Source organism: Oryx dammah, unplaced genomic scaffold (genome assembly GCF_014754425.2).
Source record: "Oryx dammah isolate SB20612 unplaced genomic scaffold, SCBI_Odam_1.1 HiC_scaffold_2, whole genome shotgun sequence".
Taxonomy (NCBI): domain Eukaryota; kingdom Metazoa; phylum Chordata; class Mammalia; order Artiodactyla; family Bovidae; genus Oryx; species Oryx dammah.
In genome coordinates this window covers 8,887,016-8,912,101 of record NW_024070186.1, presented here as the reverse complement: position 1 = coordinate 8,912,101, position 25,086 = coordinate 8,887,016, and the positions used below count along the sequence as shown (strand labels likewise).

The window sequence follows — 25,086 nt, the reverse complement described above, 5'->3', positions numbered from 1 at the left end:
CACATATACTGAAGGGATGGAAATAGTCCAGATTTGGGCAGATGAATTATTCTTCCAGTAAGCTAATGATGAAACCTCATCTGAAAAAAAAAGAGAGAAAAGGCTCATCCAGCAGAATGGAGTGTATGGACAAGGGAAAGGGCTTGTGATTCACTTACATGTTCTAAATACTATCAGGAAAGCTAAGAAACCAGGACTGAATTGTGTCCCCCCAACCCCCGAGCCCCACTCCCACCACCAAATTCATGTCAACACAACCCCCAGTGTGGCTGTACCTGGAGGTGGCATTTTCAGGACATAAGTAAGGTTCAATGAGGTCATATGGGTAGGGCCCTAATCCAGTAGGACCGTGGCCTTCCCAGAAGAGCAAGCTCTCTTCCCTCCACACGAGGACCCAATGAGAAGGCACCTCTGTAAACCGGAGGAGAACCAAATCAGCTGGCACCTTGATCTTGGACTTCCAGCCTCCAGAACAGTGAGAAATAAACTCCAGTTGTTGAAGCCCCCTGGACTGTGGTATTTTGTTATGGCAAACTAATACAGAAGGAAATGAATTAAACCGGGCTATTTTTCGAAAAGGATGACCGTTGGAACATGAACACCAGCACTCAAGCTTGTGTTTGAGCCAAATACAAGTGTTCCCATTTATTTATCTTTTTAAATGGTCTTTTCTTTTTTTTAAATATAGCTTTATTGTGCAGTAAGCTATACATTTATGAAGCACTTAACTGATGAGTTCTGATCTTCAGTTCAGTATGGGGGCTTCTCTGGTGTTTCAGACAGTAAAGAATCTGCCTGCAGTGCAGGAGACCCAGGTTCAATCCCTGGGTCAGGAAGATCCCCTGAAGGAGGAAATGGCAACCCACTCCAGCCTTCTTGCTTGGAAAATTTCATGGACAGAGGAGCCTGGCGGGCTAGTCTGTGGGGCCACAAAGAGTGGGGCAGGACTGAGCGTGTACATGTGGACCCTTCCCCACATAAGATAACGAGCATGCATCCATCACCCTGGAAGTTTCCCCACAGCCTTCTGTGATCCCTCCTCCGCCCCCTTTCTTGCCCCATCCCTAGGTAACTGCTGGGCTGCTTTCGGTTACAGTTCGACTAGTTTGCGTTTTCTAAAATTTTATATAAACAGATTCATACAGTATATGTTCTTCTTCACCCTCGCCTTGCCTCCTCCAACCCCACAGTCTGTCTTCTTTTACTCAGCAAAACTCTTCTGAGAGTCATCCAAGGCCTGTGTATTGGTGGTTTATTCCTTTTTACTGCTGAGTACAGTTTTATGGATATACACCATGTACTTGGTCATTTGCCTATTAATGGACACTGGGTTGCTTCCAGTAGGCAGGAAAATATTTAACTTTTAAAAAACTGCCAAATTGTCTTCTGAAGTGGCTATATAATTTTACATCCCACCAGCAGTTATAATAACTCCAGTTCTTCCATATTCTTACCAACACTTGGTATGGGCAGTCTTTCTTTTTTAAGTTGAAGTATAGTTGATTTATAGTATTATATTATTTTCAGGTGTACAGGATAGAATTCAGTATTTTTGCAGGTTGTACTGTATTAAAAGTTATTATACAATAATGGCTCTAATTCCCTGTGCTATATTATATAATATATCCTTGTTGCTTATCTATTTTATGCATAATAGTAATGCCCCTAATTTGTCCCTCACCCCTTCCCTAACCCCTTCAATGGTTTGTTGTCTGTATCTGTGAGTCTGTTTCTGTTTGGGGCTTCCCTTGTGGCTCAGCTGGTAAAGAATCCGCCCACAAAGTGGGAGACCTGGGCTCCATCCTTGGGTTGGGAAGATCCCCCAGAGAAGGGAGAGGCTACCCACCCCAGTGTTCTGGCCTGGACAGTTCCATGGACTGTATAGTCCATGGGGTCGCAAAGAGCTGGACACGACTGAGTGACTTTCACTTTGTGTTTGCATATACATTCATTGTATTATTTTTTACATTCCACATACAAATGATATCATAAAATATTTGTATTGTATGATGTCTCTCTGTCTGATTTATTTCACTAAGCCTAATGTTCTCTCAGTCCATGCACATGACTGCAGATGCAGAATTTCATTCTCTTTTATGGTTGAGTAAATATTGCATTGTGTGTGTGCACATGTGAGCACACACACACGCCACATCTTCCTTATCCGTTCATCTGTTGATAGGCAGTCGGCTGCTTTTGTGTCTTGGCTGCTGTAGACAGTGCTGCTGCAAACAGTGGGGTGCATGTCTCTTTTTAAATTAACACTTTTATCTTTTCTGACTATTCAGGAGTAGAAATTACTGGATCATTACTGGTCATTCTACTTTTAGTTTTAATTTAGGGACCTCCATACTGTTTTCCATCGTATCTGCACCAGTTTACTTTCCCACCAACAGTGTATGAGTGTTCCCTTTTCTTCACATCATCTCCAACAATTGATATCCGATTGTTTGATGATAGCTGTTCTGACAGTTGTGAGGAGATATCACTGTTGTTTTGGTTGCATTTCTTTAATAATTGGTGATGTTGAACATCTTTCCAGGTGCCTGTTAGCTGCCTGTGTGTGTTCTTTGAAAAAACATCAGTTGAGGTCTTCTGCCCATTTCTGATTGAGGTTTTTTGTTTTTTGTTTTTTGTTTTCCTGATACTGAGTTGTCTGAGTTCTTTGTATATTTTGGATGTTAACACCTTGTCAATCTATCATTTCCAAATATTTTCTCCAATTCCATAGGTTTTCTTTTTGTTTTGTCCATGGTTTCCTTTGCTTTGCAGAATCTTTTAATTAGGTCCCATTTGTTTATTTTTGTTTTTATTTCCTTAGATCCAGAAAAAATATTGCAACAGTTTATGTCCTAGAGTTCTGCCTATGTTCTTTCATAGGTGTTTTATGGTTTCTGGTCTTAGATTTACTCCAATTTGGTCTTTAACCCCCTTTGAGTTTATTTTTATATGGTGTGAGGTGATATTCTAATCTCATTGTTTTAGATGTGCCTGTCTCATTTTCCCAGCATCAGTTGTTGAAGAGACTTTTTTCCATTCTATGCTCTTGCCTCCTCTGTATTTTTAGATTGATTAACCATACAGGCATGGATTTACTTCTACGCTCTCTAGTCAGGTTGCATAGATGATAGACACATAGGTCAATGGAACAATGTGTCTGTTTTTGTGCCAGTACCATACTGTTTTGATTACAATAGCTTTGTAGTATAACCTGAGTCTTGAGAGGCTGGTAACCTCCAGCTTTGTTCTTTTTCCCCTGTTGCTTTGGCAATTCAGGGTCTTTTATGGTTCCATGTGAATTTTAGGATTATTTGTTCTAGTTCTGTGAGAAAAACGTCATGGGTATCTTAATAGCAATTGCATGAAGTCTGTAGATTGCTTTGGGTAGGATGGCCATTTTAACAATATTAATTCTCCTGATTTAAGAGCACAGGATATGGCAGTCTTTTTGTTTTTGGCATATTGGTAGGAGTGTGGTCATATCTCCCTTTATCTTTTGCATTCCCAAATGATTAGTGATCAGCTGGTTAGTGTGTGATCACTGTATATTTGTTTTAACCTGATAAAAATACAACACAAATAGAACTCTAAGACTCTCTACATCATTTCGATATATGTAATAGTGAAACATTGGGAATGACCGCCCTCTGTAGGGGACGATGCAACAGTGTGATGACCAGCAGCATTCACCTGAGGTGGACTTGTAGTTATGTGAAAAATACTCAAGATAAAGTAGAGGGGCAAAAAAGGCGGGTTGAACAGTTCATGTATAGCTGTGTCTCCTGTGTGTGTCTGTGTGTGTAAGAAAAAAAGGGACTGAGGGGGCACTGTATAGGGATGGCAAGATCTTGAAACCGTTTATTGTTAGACTAGTTTACTTCTGGTTTTTCATAATCTAAAGTAGGTTCTAACAGGTGTCTTTCTTCCTGTGGCTGTTTGTGTAAGGTGCGTCTCCTGTGGTAGAGCTGCTGGGTCAGTGAACGTAGAGCTAAACCTTTGGACACACGAGTCCATGTGGACTTTATTGTGCTCCACTAATTGTCTGCATGGTGCCGGGGACAGGCCTTCCAGCTCCTGTGCTTTATGCCTTTATCTGGCAGGAACATGTTTTCCACCCTAGCCTAATAACCACTCTTCGGTTCCAGAATTTTTCTACCTTTCCCAGGTGGTTTTCTTCCAGGTGAACTTCAGAATCATTTGCAAAGTTTAAAGAAACTCTTACGGGGGCTGTTGGTATTAGGTATCAGTTATTGTATATTTCAGGGAGAAGTGACATCTTCACACAGTCGGGCTTCCTCCCACCTGGAAATGTGGTGGTCTCTTCACTGACTGAAAAGCATTCACTTAGGTTCCTAAGCATTGGATTGTGTTTCTTAACATAAATCCTTACCATATCTTAAATATATTAGATATTTTATACATGTATTTTTTTTGCTATTTTCAATGGGATTATTTTACACTGTCTGTTTTAATGATTGTTGCCACATCGGAAACTATCAATTTACAGAATTTGGAAACTAGCCAACTTGGTGAATTTATTTCTTAGTTTTTTTTCCAGCTAATTGTAAAGGAAATGGCAACCCACTCCAGTATTCTTGCCTGGAGAATCCCATGGATGGAGGAGCCTGGTGGGCTACAGTCCACGAGTCGCAAAGAGTCGGACACGACTGAGCGACTCCACTTTCACTTTTCACTTTCTTCGGGTAGACAGGTATACATACCATCAACCAGTCCTGTTTGTGTTTTTTTGTTAGTGTCTTCTGGATCTAGGTTGAACACCGATGATATTGTCAGTGCTTCAGTAACAGTACCATGAGCTGCTGTCTCAAAGAAGTCGAAAACTTCAGTGCCACCCTAAGACTGAAGTTTATTGCTCATGAATCAGTTCTGCAATGGTGGGTCCAGGTTGGGCGACTGAAGTTCACATGATCATTCCACAGGCTCAATCCAGGGACCCTGCTGTCCTTAACACGTGGCTTCCAACATTTGCTGACATTCTGTCCCACCAGAAGGGGTAGGAGCATCTAGGTGTGTGCCCGGACTGTAATGGCACAAGCTGCAGCTTTGTAGATGCTGGGTTTGGAGGAAGGAGGTGGTGTTGGGCTCGAGCCAACCTGGAGAGAGTGAGCCAGGCCCTCGGGCCTCGGCCACCACCGCTGGGCGTGCCGTTGGCAGCCCCACCACCCACCCCCAGCAGCTCCGTTTAGCGTTGCCTGCTTCCACGCAGGAACACACCCCAGGACGGGGGAGCCGGACCAAGTGGGCTTCCGGCTGGCCGGCACCGTGGTGGTTTCAGCCCCGACCTGAAGCTGAACTACCGTCCCCAGCGCTGTGGCCGCCCACCCCCGGTGCCTCTCGGTGCGTGAGGCCTTTGTGAGCCAGGGCAGCCCAAGCACCGGGGAGGGTGTGTCCCGTTCTGCTCCAGCGGGTGGGGGGCAGTTGGGAGATGCCCCTGGGACTTCAGTCCCAACCCTGAGTCTCATTTGAGCACGCCAGTTGTATTCTCTTTGGTGTTGTGAAGTTTGAAGAACATTGAGTTCTACCAGTAAAGCGTCTGTCTGAAGCCTCTTTGGAATTTGTAACGAGACTCTTACCTGCCACATCTTCTTTCTTTCCTCCCAGCTCTTAAACTTTTGACAAGTTGGTTATTAGGCTTTTGGTTTGTCTGTTAGACCTGTCACTTGCATGTGGGTTAAAATACATTTAAAGAGCAGAAAAATAAGATGTTTCCAGACATTTTACCATCTGTATGTCTAAACGGTAGGCATGCATTTTTTACTGAATCCGTGTATACATGGTGGTTAATTATTTCAGCCATCTCTGCATCGTGTATGTTTCAGGGTTTAGACTGCACTCCGAAGGGTGTGTTTGCCCCGCCTGTTCATTTGCCTTTCATGTGGTTTACTGTAGAGCTCAGTTGCCTTGACCTTCATGATTTTTCATCACTGGCCGCCCCCCCACAATGTGGTGATTGCCTTTAACACCAGTGGGTGAGAAGTGTATGCTTCTCAGCCACTATTTTTCAAACCTAGAATCCTCCAAAATCTTCCACTCCCTTTACTGATAAAGACACTGAATGAGGCTCAGGCTGTTCTGCACATGGTGTTTCAGCCCCAGCGGCCCATCCAAGTCCACAGAGTGGGGCGAGGTGGGGGGCGGGGTGGTTGGCAAGTGGACATGAGGGAGGGCCCAGGACCTGTCTTGCAGTCAGCAAAGAATCAAGTCTGGAAACCTGGAAAGCATCACAGTAGCCCCTGAAGTTTCTAAACTGGGGGGAGGGACAGGGAAAGGAGGGGTAGTGATGAGTGCAGTGGCTCTTACAGCCCGCACGTCGTGAATTCAGAGGAGAGGAAGCAAAGAGCCACGTGTGAGCCCATGTGTCGTAGCCTGCCCCTCTGTGAGGCAGCGAAGTGTTCATTGGGATGTTTCAAGAAGAGTTTTCTGGCCTAGTGTCGGACTCCCGAGTCCCATCAGCCGGGAGCCTGGGGTGGCCCCCAGTGCTGTGTCCCGTGTGCGTGCACACGCGTGAGATCCTGACGCCCTGGGGGGTGGGAGTGGACTTAACGCCCTGGAGGCCTCAGCTCCCTTTGGAGTCTGGTCCTCGGGACCAGCGTGAGGGCAGGTGATGGCGCATTTTCTGTTAATAACATGAGATGACGGGCGGCAGCCTGGGACAGGCTGGATGGCTGGTGAGGGCTGGAGAGCTCCCACCTGGTGCTCCTATCAGAGCCTGGGTTCCCCATTGCGTCGGCCCTGCCCTTGGCTTCCTGGTCTTTCCTGAGCGTGAGGCCTGCCTGGTCCTCCCTCTGCGGCTGAGCCCGCTGCACAAGCTGATAGAAATGAATTTGAGACTCGCCGAGTGGAGCTCAGGCCCAGGGCTTGATCCGGCGGTTCTTGGCACACACGGTTGGACCATGCCTCTCTCTGGGCACCGTAAGTTTTCTCCAGGCATGGAGACGCTCAGCCTTCAGTTCATTCTTCCTGTGCCACCAGCGTGCTATTTGTTCAGAAAGTACCAGTGAATGCAAGCTCCAGCAATAAGGTAAACCAGATGCAAACGAAATAATCTTTAAGACAATTTTAAAAGAGAAAAAAAAAGTGTCCTATTGGGTCTCTAACGGATGCAGGCGGCTGAGTGAACCTCCACATCCCAGGCTCTGCGGGCAGCTTTATTGCTTGGACCATGCGGTGTGGCTGAGAACTGACTCCGTAAGGGTGCAGCTCTGCAGGCTTGCTCTCAGCGTTGATCAGAAAGCAGTACAGCAACACGCAAGTCAAGGACCTTTGTCAGCAGGAAGCTTGTCCTGTATGGAGGAGTTGGACCCATGTCACTCCCCCGCTGCCCGTGAAAACTGAAGCTGGCCTCGCTGGCTACCTTGGATCCTGGCCCCCTGCTCCAGCTCTTGGAAGCCGTGGTGACATGCCAGTTTCCCCACCTGTCTCCTGCCACCTCCCAAGCTGGTGCGGTGGCCAGGTCGCTGCCATCTGAGGGCAGGCTGGAGGCTCTCCACCGAGGCCTGCTTTAACACGAGAAGTCCTGGCAGTTTGTCTGTACTCAGTGGCTGTCCTGTTTTCATTCCGTCTGGAGGGCACCGTTGCTGTCCCCTGGCAAGTATTTAGTGAGTGTTCAAGCTTTTGCCACCTAGCCAGTCTGACTCACTGTGCAGCTTCATTTTTGTGGCGTGAAACAAACATCCTTATAAAGATGATGGACTTCCAGAAGGGAGACATGTAGGGCCTCACCATCTGCTTGACAAGAGCCGGGGTTTTAAATTGGCTTCCTCAGCATCCCTTTATAGATGAGCGTCAGGCATTCTGAGGTCAGCACTAACACTGGGAGGGCAGGTCTGGGCTGTCTCCTTTGGGAACTTCTATTTATCTTTATTTTCAGATTAATTCATATTAGAGTATGGAGAAGGAAGTGGCAACCCACTCCAGTGTTCTTTCCTGGAGAGAGTCCCATGGATGGAGGAGCCTGGTGGGCTGCCGTCCATGGGGTCACAGAGAGTCGGACACGACTAAGTGACTAACACACACGTATTAGAGGATAGTTGCTTTTCAACATTGTGTTAGTATCCACTGCAAAGTGAGTCAGTTACACACATATGTGTATCCACTCTTTTTTAGATTCTTTTCCCATATAGCTCATTACAGTATTGAGCAGAGTTCCCTGTGCTATACAGTAGGTCCTTGTTAGTTAGCTGTTTTATATATAGCAGTGTGGACATGTTTTCTTCTAGAAATTTTTAAAGAAAACATTTAAAAATTTTATTTTAAAGGCTAGGGCATTTTAAAAATGTAATTTAACTCTCCCCTCACCCATGATATTAAATTATTCTAACATTTTTAAAAATTGTGATTAAAATGCACATAACATAAAATTTATCATCTTAACCATTTCCAAGTATATTGAGTTACTTTTCCAGTCCACAACTTGCCCTTTTGGAATTTTTAATCATGTTTCTTACATAGAGCTGTTTTAATCATGCTGGGAGTCCTGGAGAATATCAGAGTGTCAGACTGGATAATGTCAGAGTGAAACAAAAGAGAAACATGGACATTGCCTTGGGTGGAGTGAAGTGAGACACTTCCTGGTCTCTATTAATGGAGCTCAGATGTGGTTCAGACCTTTTCTTTACAACTTATATTTTGTATTTTATTATTTTGTTCTAAGATCAGTCTGCTGAGCCTATGAATACAATGAGGTTAAAACTGTTGTAATTGTATCTTAATTATAGCTCAAGGAATACTGTAAAATAATGCAGTGCTTGGGTGAAACAAATAAGGAAGTTTAATTTCCTGTCTAATCATATTTTTCCTTTTCGGTTAGCATGTTAAAAAGTAATTTTGAAAACATGGCCCTGTTTTCCTTCCCAATTCATCTGTTTCCCTGAGATATTTATTCTACAGCTGTAGAAGAGCATTTCACTCTAAGTAGACATTGTTTATTCAGTGTTCGTGTGTGTGTATGTGTATTAAGCTTATTGGCCAGTCACTTTGGGTTTCTGTTTTCCTAAAGAACACAACCCAAACAATGAAGCTTCCCTGGAAATATTCCCTGAGCTTAGCTCACTGGAGAAGTGTCTTGCCAAAGTGAAATGCCTGGATGGAGGCTGGAAAGAGGAAGGCAGAGTCAGGGTGGGCCTCCCTGACCTGAACCGGGTTCCGTCTTGGCAGCTCTTAAACAGCTCGAGGGGCAGGAGGAGGGAATCCGGTGTTTTCAAGCTCTAGCCAGTGGGACTCGGTTCTGGGGTGAGGGGGAGCTATTTTGCTAATTAAAGGGTAAGAAACTCTCACTCTTGAGAGGCTGGACCAAGTCCCTGGATCCCTTCAGGACTGTTAAAAAAGAGGCCCTTTGCTCTCTGGTCAGGAAAGAGTGTTCAGTTTAATCCAAGGCGTGGACGTCACTCAGGAGTTCATGGTCCTTGCAGCTCAAGACCGGTCTGGCAAGAGCAGCTGGGTGAACACAGCATTCATTTCTTTCCTGGTTTTTGGTGGTGAAATACACATAGGGTAAAATTTACCGTTTTAGCTTTCTGAGCATGCAGTCCAGTGACATGCTGTGTCCTTCACTGCTGTGCAGCCGTCACCACCATTCATCCCAGAACTTCTGCCTCTTCCTGAGCTGGAAACGCCCTGCCCATTAAACTCACCTCCATTCCCCCGTCTCCCCAGCCCCTGCTCACCACCAGTTACTTTCTGTGTCTATCGCTTGACTACACTAGAAACCTCATGTAAGTGGGATCATGTGATACTTTGTCTTTTTGTGTCTGGCTTATTTCATGCCGTGCCTTCAAGGTTCATCCATGCTGTAGCACATGTCAGGATTTCCTTCCTTTTTAAGGCTGAATAATATTCCATTGTACATACAAACCACCTTTGTTCATCCATTCACCCATTGATGGGCTCTTGGGTGGTTTCCACCTTTGGGCCGTTGTGAATTGTAATGCAGTGAACGTGGTGTGCACATAACTGTCTGAGTCCCTGCTTTCAGTTCTTCTGGGTGTGTGCCCAAAAATGGAGTTGCTGGATCAAATGGAATTAATAATTTGGTAAACAAATCAAGTGTTTAATACTGTGAGGAGCACAGCAGCTGACCCATCTTATATTCCCAGAAGCAGTGCATAGCACTCAGTTTTGAAACCTCCTAGGACAGAGTTGCTCCGAGGAGAAGGTCTCCTTCTTCAAAAGCAGCAGAAGCTGAGGGCATCAGGAGCCCATCAGGTTCCTTCCAAAGGAGCTGCAGCAGAATGCCTCCCCCTGCCCCGACTTCCCACTGAGAAGTGTCTTAGTGGGCTGGCCATGCTGGCCAGATGCTTAGCTCATGCCCCAGGGTGACAGCGCTGGTGCTGGAGTTAACAGCCCACAAGCAGAGACGCGCCTGGATCGAGGGTATCTGGGTGAAGACAGCCGCCAGGGCTGAATGAGCACTCGGTGCTTGGAATACGTAACAGCCAGAGCGAGGGATACATCTTTAGATAACTCCTGTCCTAAGTTTGCCTTAAAAACATGGAGCCAGTTCTCTCCACACATTAGTCCTCAATGAGACAGTGGGACAGTCTCATGAAAGTAGAGACTATATATATGTATTTTTTAATATATTAGGTATGTATGTATTTGGCTGTACCAGGTCTTAGTGATGTCACATGGGATCTTCTGTCTTCATTGCAGCATCCAGGATTTTTAGTTGCAACATCTGGGATCTAGCTCCCTATCCAAGGATTGAACCTAGGCCCCCTGCATTGGGAATGCAGAGTCTTAGCCACTGGTGTGTGTGTGTGTGTGTGTTTAGTCATGTCCAACTCTGTGACTCCATGGACCATAGCCCGCCAGGCTCCTCTGTCCATGGAATTCTCCAGGCAAGAATACTGGAGTGGGTAGCCATTCCCTTCTCTAGGGGATCTTCCCTACCCAGGGATTGAACCTGGGTTTCCTGCTTTGCAGGCAGACTCTTCACCACTGAGCCACCTGGGAAGGTGATTTTTCCAGTAGTCATGTACAGATGTGAGAATTGAAGAGCGCTGAGTGCTGAAGAATTGATGCTTTCAAACTGGGGTGATGGAGAAGGCTCTTAAGAGTCCCTTGGACAGCAAATCAAATCAGTCAATCCTAAAGGAAATCAACACTGAATATTCATTGGAAGGACTGATGTTGAAGCTCTAATACTTTGGCCACTTGATGGGAATAGCTGACTCATTGAAAAAGACCCTTATGCTGGGAAACATTGAGGGAAGGAGGAGAAGGGGGCGACAGAGGATGAGATGGTTGGATGGTGTCATCGACTCAATAGACGGGAGTCTGAGCAAATTCCGCGAGATAGTGAAGAACAGGAAAGCCCAGTTTGCTGCAGTCCATGGGTTCACAAAGAGTCAGACACGCCTGAGTAACTGAACAACAACTCCTCAAACGTTCTTCTTAAGACATCTAACTAGTGTCTTTGTTTGCTTTTGTGACAATAAAGGACATTATTTGTAAGTGATTGGATTTCAGTCAGTTCTTTTAAAATGCAGTGCATTTTGTCTCCATCTTTAAATCTGATACTAGCTGACTATGGCTCAGATCATGAACTCCTTATTGCCAAATTCAGACTTAAATTGAAGAAAGTAGGGAAAACCACTAGACCATTCAGGTATGACCTAAATCAAATCCCTTACTATGATACAGTGGAAGTGAAAAATAGATTCAAGGGATTAGATCTAATAGAGTGCCTGAAGAACTATGGACAGAGGTTCGTGACATTGTACAGGAGGCAGTGATGGAGGTCTAAGGAGGTCTTACAAATAGGTGAGAAAAGAAGAGAAGTGAAAGGCAAGAGAGAAAACCAAAGATATACCCATTTGAATGCAGAGTTCCAAAGAATAGCAAGGAGGGATAAGAAAGCCTTCCTCAGTGATCAATGCAAAGAAATAGAGGAAAACAATAGAATGGGAAAGACTAGAGGTCTCTTCAAGAAAATTAGAGATACCAAGGGAACATTTCATGCAAAGATGGGCACAATAAAGGACAGAAATGGTATAGACCTAACAGAAACAGAAGACATTAAGAAGAGGTGGCAAGAATACCCAGAAGAACTGTACAAAAAAGCTCTTCACAACCCAGATAACCATGATGGTGTGATCACTCACCTAGAGCCAGACATCCTGGAATGTGAAGTCAAGTGGGCCTTAGGAAGCATCACTATGAACAAAGCTAGTGGAGGTGACGGAGAAGGCAACGACAACCCACTCCAGTACTCTTGCCTGGAAAATCCCACGGATGGAGGGGTCTTGAAGTCAGACACGACTGAGTGACTTCACTTTCACTTTTCACTTTCATCCACTGGAGAAGAAATGGCAACCCACTCCAGTGTTCTTGCCTGGAGAATCCCAGGGACGGGGGACCCTGGTGGGCTGCCATCTATGGGGTCGCACAGAGTCGGACACGACTGAAGTGACTTAGCAGCAGTAGCAGTGGAGGTGATGGAATTCCAGTTGAGCTATTTCAAATCCTAAAAGATGATGCTGTGAAAGTGCTGCACTCAATATGCCAGCAAATTTGGAAAACTCAGCAGTGGCCACAGGACTGGAAAAGGTCAGTTTTCACTCCAATCGCAAAGAAAGGCAATGCCAAAGAATGCACAAACTACTGCACAGTTGCACTCATCTCACCTGCTAGCAAAATAATTCTCAAAATTTTCCAAGCCAGGCCTCAACAGTATGTGAACTGTCAACTTCCCAATGTTCAAGCTGGCTTTAGAAAAGGCAGAGGAACCAGAGATCAAATTGCCAACATCCATTGGATCATTGAAAAAGCAAGAGAGCTCTTTATAAGCTGGAGAGCTTTCAATACTAGATCACCTGACCTGCATCCTGAGAAATCTGTATGCAGGTCAAAAAGCACCAGTTAGAACTGGACATAGAACAACAGACTGGTTCCAGATTGGGAAAGGATACATCAAGGCTATATATTGTCACCCTGCTTATTTAACTTGTATGCAGAGTACATCATGAGAAATGCTGGACTGGATGAAGCACAAGCTGGAATCAGGATTGCCTGGAGAAATATCAATAATCTCAGATATGCAGATGACACCACCCTTATGGCAGAAAGTGAAGAACTAAAGAGCCTCTTGATGAAAGTGAAAGAGTAGAGTGAAAAAGCTGGCTTAAACTCAACATTCAGAAAACTCTGATCATGGCATCTGGTCCCATCACTTCATGGCAAATAGATGGGGAAACAGTGGAAACAGTGGCTGACTTTATTTTTTGGGCTCCAAAATCACTGCAGATGGTGACTGCAACCATGAGCTTAAAAGATGCTTGCTCCTTGGAAGAAAAGTCATGACCAACCTAGATAGCTTATTAAAAAGCAGAGATATTACTTTGCCAACAAAGGTCTATCTAGTCAAAACTATGGTTTTTCCAGTAGTCATGTATGGATGTGAGAGTTGGACTATAAAGAAAGCTGAGTGCCAAAGAATTGATGCTTTTGAACTATGGTGTTGGAGAAGACTCTTGAGAGTCCCTTGGACTGCAAGGAGATCCAACCAGTCAATCCTAAAGGAAACCAGTCCTGAATATTCATTGGAAGGACTGATGCTAAAGCTGAAACTGTAATACTGATGCGAAGAACTGACTCATTTGAAAAGACCCTGATGCTGGGAAAGATTGAAGGCGGGAGAAGGGGACTCCAGAGGATGAGATGGTTGGATGGCATCACCGACTCAATGGACGTGAGTGTGAGTAAGCTCCGGGAGTTGGTGATGGACCAGGAGGCCTGGCGTGCTGCAATCCATGGGGTCACAAAGAGTTGGATACAACTGAACTGAACTGTCATAATAAGAGGAGATGCTTGTCAATTGCTTACTCAGGCTCATGGTAGACCCTGTGTGTGATATGTCCTGATGCTCGGAACTTTGTGAGGCCCCTTTTTTTCCTGTGAAACTGCAGCCCAGAAAGGTTAACGGGTTCACCTAACAGAGGATGGAACTGGAATTCCAGACTCTGACCCTGACGCTTGCGTACTTAAACCAGGCATCATAATAACCCCTGTCTCATTGTTTGTGTAACCTCAGTTTTGAAGCACTTATTAAATGCCAGCCTCTGTGAGAAGTGTCTTAACAAAATCACTATGACCGAGGCTCTGTTTTAGCCCCATTATTCGTGATGAGAGTGGTACAGAGGGGAATCTATATCATAGCCACTCCAAGGAGCAAGCTTGCAAATACTGTCTGGCCAAATCCTGACTGTGGGCTTGATGAACCCAGTTCATGATCTCTGGGTGTCTCTGCTCTGCTCCTGAACCTGTGTGCTTTCATCTAACTTGCCAATCTGATGGATGGGTGAAAAGAAAAGCACTTCACAGAAGTTTTGATTTGTGTTCTTTTTAATCAGAAAGGATGAGCACCTTCTCATTTTTCTAAGTACTGTCTGATTCTGTCCTTTGTTCTTTGTTGTTCAGTTGCTCATTTGTTTCCGAGTCTTTGCAACCCCATGGATTGCAGCACGCCAGGCTTCCCTGTCTCTCACCGTCTCCCGGAGTTTGCTCAGACTCATATCTGTTGAGGTGATGATGCCATCCAGCCATCTCATCCTCTGTCGTCCCCTTTGTTCTTCAAATCAGACAGCTTCCTTCATCTTCGCATACCTGTCACTCAGAGGCCCTGACTCCCTGACTGGGGTGAGATGTGTTTGCTTGGATTCGTGTGGGCAGAGTACAGTGAACAATCCATTCCATGAGTTCTGGTAGGGTCGCAGTTCTCAGTTATGTTTCTTTAACAAAATTAAATGGAGTAACAATTTTAAAAGCAATGGTAACCAGCCTTGTTCATTTGGAATGAATGGCTGTGCTTTCTTGTAATTCCATTTACCTGGGAAGATTTGTATCATTCAGGAGAGGGGAGGTTATGCCATGGTAACAAACAATTCCCCAAAACAAACAGCTCGGTGGCTTTCACAGCATGGTTGAGCTCTGCCTCTGTGGGTCAGCGGGTGGTTCCTGCTGTCTGTAATTTCTCAGGGGCCCAGTCTGGGAGGGGCTGCAGTTCATGGCAGGGTCTCCACGATCTTAGAAGCAGGGAAAGAAAACCCATTGGGCCTTGAAGTTGGCTTCTAAAGCCTGTACCAGGAGTGACACATGATGCCACTCAGCTCACTGCCAGGGTAGGTCATGGTGCCCACACCAGTGTTCAGAAGGGTGGAGAAATGAGATCCTGCTGATGTATAGCCCCAGGGTGCGGCGGCGGGTGGACAAACACTTGTGGGTCCCAGGGGAGCCCCTTGGGCGCAGCAGCCCATCTTCTGCACCTCGATTAGCAGAAGTGAGACTGTGACTTACACAGCAGGAGCCCTGCCTGACGTATGTAACAGGTGAGGCCAGAGCTAGTTCTCCTCCTCTGAGATCGGGGAGAAAGCCCAGGACCCAAGTATCGAGAGGCCAGCCAGTGAGTGGGTCCCAGACATGGTTTCCTAAAAGCCTTGTTGTCAGGATTGGCCAGCTCACACCTGTTGAACCTGGGTGGTGCGTTCTGATTCCACCTGCTTTTCTCTGTGTTCGAAAGTCATCAGATGAGCTCTTTTCTGTGTGTTTCCCACGGTCGTTTTCTCTCTGCCTCGATACCTCAGTTCTCACCTGCAGTCACAGCACGCTTTGTCAGGTCACTGCCTCAATTTTTTTTTTTTTTTTTGGACACAAGCACATTAAAAGACACTGGGTTTCCCTTTCTTTTAAGTCATCCAACTCTTACAAATAATATTTTGAGGTATTTCTTGGTGATCTCGAGGTGGTGTTTTTTTCCCTTTAGAGATAGTTTTATTGATTTTGGGAGTTCAGTTTACTCTGTGCTTCTGGTGGAAAATGTCATTTTCCTTCTTTTCCCTTGACCTCCTGCATAGCCTCAGTGTGTGTTTTAGAGGTGAGATTGTTTTCCTTGCTTCTAGAAAGTAAGCTGTCACGGGCCTGAGACCACACAGCTCTGACACACGTCGGGTGATGTTCCTGTGAGCTGTCTGCCTTGGGAGAGGTCACTCTGCAGAGAGAGGTTTCGAGAACAGCAGAGGAAGAAGGCAGATCTGGCCCCATATGGCTCACACAGCTCAGCCTGGGAGAGGATGGTGCTTAGCTCCACGCTGCCAGTCAGCGACACGTGGAACCCGACGGAGCACAGCTCCACGGGCACCCTTGCCCTGGGGCGGGGGACGCTCCTGCCTCCCTGAGTAGGTGCTGAGCTGAGTCCAGTGAGGAGAACATTCAGGCAGACCTGGTGGGGGCGCAGCGGGGGCCAGGCAGGGACCTCCGGGGGACCTGTGTTGTTAGAAAGTTTGAAGCCGAAGCATTGAGAGGTGGGTCCGGCGAATCAGGTGGGAGTCTGCCATCGAGGCCTTCTTGAGCGGCTTTGTGAGAAGCGTGGACTTCACCCTGTCAGCTTTCAGTAAATATTTGTGTGAGTCATGTGGATTGTTCCACGGGAAGGGCAGACATTGGGTGTATAAGACTGAGTCACGAGGACCCACCCAGCGCTCTCACAGTGGCCACTCGATGCCGTGAAGAACAGCATGGACCTGCCCCCAGGAGGGAGGCGCCCACCGTATTTCTCAGGCACAGCGAGCGCCCAGGAATGCCCTAGCACAGACCAGGCCCACAGTCCTGGCTTCCCAGGTGGCACTAGTGGTAAAGAACCTGCCTGCCAGTGTAGGAGCCGCAAGAGACAGGAGTTCGAGCTCTGGGTGGGGAAAATCCCCTGGAGGAAGACGTGGTATCCCACTCCAGTATTCTTGCCTGGAGAATCCCATGGACAGAGGAGCCTTGTGGGCTACCATCTATGGAGCCGGAAAGAGCTGGACACTGAGTGATTTAGCACGCACACAGGCCCGTGTCCTGCTGGAGGAGGCCCTCTTGGGGCGGGGAGGGGGAGGGGACTGTCAGTCCACACCAGCAGGGATCTGACTTCCTCTTGTGGACTTCCTGGCGAAGACGTCAGGAATCCTGGCCTAGAAGCACAGGGTTCCCCATCTCTGCTGGGTGCCCCCCACCCAGCCCCCCGAACTGCACTCAGAACATGCAGCCATGAAGCACAGCTGGGAGATTGATGGGAAACGCAGGCCTTCCGTGGCTTACACACAAGGCTCTTCTCGGGGACGGGGAGGTCTGTGTTCTGTTCGGTCACAGGTGTAGACTGGAGGCTTCCCCAGACAGAAGCACTCGGCTTCACAGGAAGCTGGCCTGTTGGAGACAGAGGCCCTTTGAAGGGAACGCATGTACGGTGTGCTCAGTGTCCGACTCTTTGTGACCCCATGGACTGAAGCCCACCAGGCTCCTCTGTCCATGGGATTTTCTAGGCAAGAACGCTGGAGTGGGTTGCAATTTCCTTTTCTGTTGAAGGGACGCAGGATCACCCTCACTCTCAAAACCACACCCTGCCTCCCCTCCAGCAATGCTGACGCTGGCTCGCGGCCCTGGACCTTGAGCCCTCCCTAGCCGTCCCTGTGTCTTCCTGTCGGCTCACATCCTGCCTCTTACACCCATGCCGCAGCCTGCTGGGGTCTTCCCGGCCTCGAGGGATGCATGCCCCGCTGTCCGCGTCACCGCTTTCTTCCTCACATGCGTCTCCTCTTGTTTTCCAGGCTCTGCAGAGTAACCTGAGGTTCTCCCTGTTGCCCAGACGACTTGTCATCAGCAAGAGATTAGCGCAGTGTCTGCATCCCGCCTTGCCCAGTGGCGTGCACTTAAAAGCCCTAGAAACCTATGAGATCATCTTTAAGATCGTAGGGACCAAATGGCTGGCCAAGGATTTGTTCCTGTACAGGTAATGCTAGCTTCACCCACTACTTCCCTCTTTTAGTCCTTAAGGAATCCACGTTTCAGTTCACCAGAGCAGAAAAGTATACTGCTGCTGCTGCTAAGTCACGTCAGTCATGTCTGACTCTGTGCAACCCCATGGACAGAAGCCTACCAGGCTCCCCTGTCCATGGGATTCTCCAGGCAAGAATACTGGAGTGGGTTGTCCTTTCCTTCTCCAAGAAAAGGATGAACAAAGTGAAATACAGAGGGATGTGTCAGTTCACCATGAAGCCATCCATCAGGAGGTTCCCCCAGGGCCCGCCCTCCGGAGTCGGTCCTCCCTGACTTTTCCCCTTGAGCTGAAACGCACTTCGTGCACACTGCCTGTGGTCTGCCCCCTGCCCGCACTGGGTGGTGACTGTCCCGTGACGGCTGGGCACCTCTGTCACCAGCATAGACGGCTGGCTGGCTGGCTGGCTGGCCGGCCGCTCTCGAAACCCCCTGTGGCTGGCCAATCCCTTGGAACTTCTGAGCAGGCCTCTCATTTTCCCTCCTCTCCCTTTTTTCTCTGTCCCCAAAGCTGCGGGCTGTTCCCGCTTCTGGCGCATGCAGCCATGTCGGTAAGACCCGTGCTGCTCGGCCTGTACGAGAAGTATTTCCTCCCGCTGCAGAAGCTGCTGCTCCCGAGCCTCCAGGCCTTTGTCGTCGGCCTGCTGCCCGGCCTGGAGGAGGGCTCGGAGATCTATGACAGGTGGGTGTCAGCCAGAGCCCAGGGCCGCCCGCCCCGGGGTCAGGGGGTGCCCGCTTGTGTTTTATTCCGATGCTTTGTGAGAAATGGGGGGAGATGTGTGGAGAAGACCTTGGAAGCAGGGTAGGTGCAGAAGTCAGGCTGGTGTTCACCTTTCTGTGGCGTCTCTGCCTGACGAGGTACCGCGTGCCCCTTTGAATTTTACCATGTTTCCAGGTGAGGGTGGGGAGGTGAGAAAGTTCCCCAGAGTCTCTCGGTCTGTGGGCGGCGAGGGATGGGGTTCTGCCTCTTACGTGTCAGGTTCTGAGGGTCTCCCTCCTTCTCTATACTTGTGAACGTGAAAGTGTTCGTCGCTCAGTCATGTGCGACTCTTCAGGAACTTACGGACTAGAGCCTGGCCGGCTCCTCTGTCCATGGGGATTCTCTAGGCCAAGAATACTAGAGGGGTTTGCCATGCCCTCCTCCAGGGGATCTTCCAGACCCAGGGATCGAACCCAGATCTCCAACATTGCAGGCAGATTCTTTACTCTCTGAGCCACCAGGGAAGCCCATTGTTTACTAGGCTGCTTCCAAATAAAAAAGCAAGCTTGGGTTTCATTGATGGGTAGGGCTCGGCTTGATGAGTTTCAAGCATCTTGGAGAAATTTGGCAAGCTCACAGGCACAGAAGTTCATGCACTGGTGTTCATTTGTTTTTATTTATTTTAATTGGAGGCTAATTACAATATTGTGGTGATTTGGGTCACTGCTTAGGATGGTAAAGAATCTGCCAATAATGTGGGAGACCTGGGTTTGATCCCTGGATTAGGAAGATCCCCTGGAGAAGGGAATGGCTACCCACTCCAGTATTCTGGTCTAGAGAATTCCATGGACTGTATAATCCATGGGGTCGTGAAGAGTCAAACATGACTGAGTGTCTTTCACTTTCACTAGGAATGGGAGAGAGGATTTATCCACTCAGACCATGGCATATACACAGAGAATCCTTTCTGGAGAATCATAATATGAAAACTCAACTTCCAGGGTGTGAACTGTTCTGAGTGATGCTACAGTGATGAGCCTCTGTTCACAGGACCCATTTCCAGAGCCCATGTGCAGCTGGCCAGCAGGTCTAGAAACCTGCACGCTTGCACAAGTTTCCATGTGATGACCCAAAGCCCTGCTCGAATCTTCCCCACACCAGAGACCCCAGCTGTGCCGCCTTTGCCTTATGGTGCCAACTGTGGCAGGGGGTGTCCGGGGGCGTGGAGTGGAAGCACGGAATGCATCCAGGGCCCACCCAGAGTGCGCCCCTCAAGGAAACCAAATAATCAGAATGTTTGCAGGATGCTGGCTGGTGACCCAGGGTGTGTTAAAGTCACGCGCATCCATCCTAGTGTTTGATGTGCATTTGGGCTGTTTGAGGCTTCCACTCAGAGCAGGTGGTGGCCCTCTACCTCCCCGTGGGGAATCCACCTCAGTGACGTGCTAAGTCACTAGCATCCAGTTCCCTTGGAGGCAGGGTCCGTCTCGTTGCTATTTTAAACCTAGCACCATGCCCTGCGAAGCCAGATGGGCCTGTGAGTTCAGAAAGAGTCAGGGTCACACGGAGTTAACAAGCCAACCTTTACCTGACTCTGGTCTTGACTCCTAGCCCCAGGCTCTTTCTAGAAGTTCTGGTCCATTCATGTTTTCCTAATAGATGTTTACTGTAAATGCTTCCCCCGCACCCCCATCATCTAAAGATGAGCACTAAAAAAAAATAAAATAAAAAAATAAAGATGAGCACTTCAGCTCCCACAGTGTAAGGAAATTTTTTTTTAACCTGTAAGAATGAATCACACCAGAAACCTGTCAGTAGTCAGGGTGTTGTCATATATTCTTCTGGCTGATCAATGAATGTTCATTTGAACAGTTGCTCCAGCTGATGAACACGAGTGTTTTCTCCTAATATTATGATTTCTCAACATTAAACTGCGAGCTGAGTAAAGCTCCATGAGTCACGGGGTACATGCGACTGTGATGCAAAGCCTGATCCCGTGTCTTCAGCGCTCAGGGGTACGAGCGACCGGCCTTCCAAGGTGAAGGCTGGGGCAGGGTTGTATGGTCTCTAAGTGCAGGCATGTGGCCACAGCAGTCAGGTGACCTGCATGTATCCAGGTCAGTTTGAGAGGGTTCCTTCCTAACCTGCCCAAGAATTGAGTCAGACACCCCCAACCCCTAACTCCCAGCAGATACTCTGCAGAGGGTCTGGGGGTGGGGCGGTCACGATGTCCGAGCTGGTGGAAACTGCTGAGGGGTGAGTGAGTGAGCGCGTTGGGGCTGCTGAGTCATGGGTTTCGTGGAGGCGGGGACAGTTCCTGGTCTCTGCTTGTCAGTGAACCATAAGGCAATGGAGATTTTGGCCAGCGTTCGGTCTCGTTATTCACCCTGCCTTTCTATAACCCTTTGATGTCCACAAACCACTCCCACCCAGGATCCCTCTTGTAAAGTGCACAGGAAGTGCCCACGTGGCTTGCTGTACGAGGAAGACAGGATTCGTGGTTGGGGGTGGATACTAAACCCCTGCTCCGAGGAGATGGAAGAGAAGTGGGAAGTTTTCAGTGGTTGGAAAGCAGGCAGAAAGCAGGCAAAACCCAGCTCCCCAGACATGACCCTTGAACTCAGTGGTTCTCAGCCTAGGGTGGCTCTGGCCCCCCAGGGGACCCTTGGCAGTACCTGAGTACACTTTTGGGGTGTTACACCGGGGTGGGGTGGGTGCTACTGGCATCTAGTGGGTAGAGGTGAGGGGTGTGCCTGAACATCCCAGGATGCACACGATTGCCCCCACTGCAAAGGAGGGCCCAGCCCCAGGGGTCCACGTGGTACAGGGTGAGAAATCCTGATTTAAATGAGAGTGGGCGAATCTTCATTGGCCCCTCTTCTGGCCAAGGCCAGCACCATGCTGATGAAGCCCTGCTGGTCCTAGAGTTTTCTCCCCCTTGATCATTCGCTAAGTCGCGTCCAACTTTTTGCAACTCCAACCCCACGGACTGCAGCACACCAGGCCTTCCTGTCCCTCACTATCTCCTAGAGTTGGCCCAAGTTTACATCCGTTGAGTTGGTGATGCCATCCAATCATCTCATCCTCTGCCGCCCTCTTCTCTTCGCCCTTCAGTCTTTCCCAGCATCAGGGTCTTTTCCAGTGAGCCAGCTGTTCGCATCAGGTGGCCCAAGTGTTGCAGCTTCAACGTCAGCATCAGTCCTTCCACTGAGTATTCAGGGTTGATTTTCTCCTTCTCTCGTGTATACTTGATGTGATGTTGCAGGGCGCTGTTTTTATTGCCCTGCTGGTTCAGGTGGTCACAGCCCCAGGCTGTTTGGTCTCATGGCAGTTCAGCTTCCACGAGGGTCCATTCAGCAAGTGACCACGTGGCCAGAGTCAGGAAGTGCCCCGGGGCCCACGGCACACAGCCCGCCTTCCTCACTGGCTGTCAGCTGGGTAGAAGAGTGTGTGGCAATTTCGTAGGAATGAGCTTGCGTTCGCAGAGGACAGGAAGCAGCAGCTAAGGTGACTGAGGAAGGGGTTAGGGGATGGTGTGTGTTTGGTTTTATTAACTGTCGATTTTAAATACAGAAGATTTCCATTCTGGATGCTAAACCGTGCACACTTATTTTGGAACTTCACAGTTAAGGTGATAAGTGAGTAATTCTCTAGTAGACAGTTAATTGGCCTTTTTTTTTTTTTTTCCTCCTGAAAGCTCAGTTGGTAAAGAATCCACCTGCAATGCAGGAGACCTTGGTTCGATTTGTGGGTTGGGAAGATCCGCTGGAGAAGGGATAGACTACCCACTCCAGTATTCTTGGGCTTCCTCTGTGGCTCAGCTGGTAAAGAATCTGCCTGCAATGTGGGAGACCTGGGTTTGATCCCTGGGTCGGGAAGATCCCCTGGAGAAGGAAAAGGCTACCCACTCCAGTATTCTGGCCTGGAGAATTCCATGGACTGTATAGTCCATGGGGTTGCAAAGAGTCAGACACGACTGAGTGACTTTGACTTCAGCTTTTAACCCCAGTTATCTTGCTCTTTACTTTGCTCTCCATAGAAGTTTTGTTTAGTTGCTAACATGTCTAACACTTTTATGACACCATGGACTGTAGCCCTCTAGCCTCCTGTCCATGGGATTTTCCAGGCAAGAATACTGGAATGGGTTGTCATTCCCTTCTCCAGGGGATCTTCCCGACCCAGGGATCAAATCTGCCTCTCCTGCATTGCAGGCAGATTCTTTACCACTAGCACCACCTAGGAAACCCCCCTCCATGGCAGAGTCCTTTCATAATTGCTTGTTTTTCTAACCTGTAACATTATTTCAATTTTTAATATCCATTCATTTTTAAGGTAAAATTTTTATTTTTATATTAAACTGCTTCTTTAATGTGAAAGTCATTCAATCTTGTCTCTTTGCGAGCCCATAGACTGTACAGTCCATGGAATTCTCCAGGCCAGAATACTGGAGTGGGTAGCCTTTCCCTTCTCCAGGGGATCTTCCCAACCCAGGGATTGAACCCAGGTCTCTTGCATTGCAGGTGGGTTCTTTCCAGCTGAGTCACAAGGGAAGCCCGTTTCTTTAATAAAGAAAACTGGGCAGTGTTTTCTGAATGTTGAAGAAGGGATAGCGTAAGTGGTATTCCCCAGGCTCTTGGACGGTAGAACCCCCTCTACCGTGGCCAGTGTTCCCTGAAACATGCTTTGGGGATACGCTTTTGTAAGCAAGGGGCAGGAGACAGCAGTGTCCACACTGTAGTGTTTGTGATGGGTTTTAGCTTGGCATTGGTTTTGTGTGACAGGGACCCTGGAGAGACGAGCTCTCCAGGGGCTTCCTGGATTGATCTGCTGCTGTGGGAATCTCTTCCTAGCCCAGGACCATCCTGTGCATCCACTGTGTCTATAGGGACCCATCTGCCCAGCTTACCGCAACTGCAGCTGCTGAATGGTGCTTCTACCCCAAACTAGTGCTTTTGGTGGTTTTCAGAGCTCAGCAGAGAGAAGCTGTATTTGTTGGCTCAGCCCTGATAGAAGGCTAATCAATACCTTTAGCCACTAAACCATTCTGTGTCCTTCTAAGCATTTGGCTGTTACTAATGCTTCTTCATTTTTTATTTTCCTCTGTGTCATTCGCTACGGGTATTTTATGAGTCGAAAAGGTTCATGCTAGGGTTAAGGAAACAGAATTAAATTTTTGATGTTGAAAGGTAGTAGACTTTTTTTGTACAAAATGTTTAAATATATACTGAGCAAGCTGAACTTGGGCAAACTCTGGGAGATGGTGAGGGACAGGGAGGCCTGGTGTGCTGGGGTCAATGGGGTTACAAAGAATCGGACGTGACTTAGCGGCTGAACAACCAGAGCAAGCTGCACACAGTGTGGGTCATAGTGAAGTGGAGATAGTCGCATTCATCTGACAGTTTTCTGGAGGGCCAGCCGCGTGTCATACGCTCATCTGGGCACTGGGGAGGGTCAGCTAGGAGAACAGACCCGTGATGAGTGTATATTCAAGAGATGCTCACGTAGTTTCACCCCTTTTCTCCATCTCGGCTGAGAGAGGACATGCACAAGGCTTCCATTTGTCCCAGGCTGCACTGCCAAGAAGTAGACACAGGACTGCTGATTCCAGAACGCCACTGCTTTATTCTGGGCTTGTCCTTCTGTCTTTTTCCCAACCCCCCCACCCCCCACCGTGGTCGATGCAATTAGGAAGCGTATGAAAGATGGACTCGTTTTAGATTTCAAGTCAGACCCCCTCCTTAAGTGAAATCCCTTTGTGGGAGCTGCCTCCACTGTAGTAAGTGCCGTCACCGGGCCCACAAGCTGTGTTTTCACAGTTGGCGGGAAAGGGCCCTGCTAGACGCAGGTGCTCCCCAAGCGGAGAGGGGCCTGCCTCGGTCCGTGTCGGTGGAAAAACAAGCTCACGGCCCCCAGTGCTGCTTCTCTCCAAGGAGGTCCATCCAAGTGCTGATGCGGTGTCACGGCATCCCGGGTAAAGATAAGACCTGAATCCAGGCGGGTGGTCCACAGGAGGGCTTCCCGCAGCGGGAGCCGAGGTGTGGAGGTGCTGGGGGCAGAGTGTCGGAAACGGCCCCAGACCTTCTAGACTGTGCCATGGGGTGGGAGGCCCAGGCAACACCTGTCCCCAGTATTTCTGAAGCCCAGTGTCAGGCGCTCAGGTCAGGGATGTCTTTAACACTGAGGGAGTGAGTGACAGTCGCTAAGTCGTGTCCAACTCTTTGTGACCCCATGGACTGTAGCCCGCCAGGCTCCTGTGTCCATGGGATTCTCCAGGCAGGAATACTGGAGTGGGTTCCCATTTTCTTCTCCAGGGGATCTTACCCACCCAGAGAATGAACACAAGTCTCCTGCATTGCAGCCGGATTCTTTACCATCTGAGCCACTACGGAAGTCTTTATCATTACTTAGATCTTTAATCAGTCCTGTCAGCCTTTTGCTTTTTTTTTTTTTTGCACACGTTAATGACTCCTCGTCTTGGGGCAGTGGGCCCGCCTCCCACAAGCACGCTGACATCTGTGGTGAGGCCAGAGGTGGAGATGGATCTCTGTGCCCCGAGGGGG

General features: G+C 48.2%; 1 protein-coding gene across 1 annotated transcript in view; it reads left to right on the top strand.

Annotated features, from left to right (window-relative positions):
• DOP1B (DOP1 leucine zipper like protein B) overlaps nt 1-25,086 on the top strand; it is a 124,571-nt gene that overhangs the window by 10,421 nt on the left and 89,064 nt on the right. The window contains exons 2-3 of the mRNA XM_040264237.1: nt 17,601-17,782; nt 18,338-18,508. Of these exons, the coding sequence (XP_040120171.1) occupies nt 17,601-17,782; nt 18,338-18,508 (353 nt within the window). The remainder of the gene's footprint in view (nt 1-17,600; nt 17,783-18,337; nt 18,509-25,086) is intronic.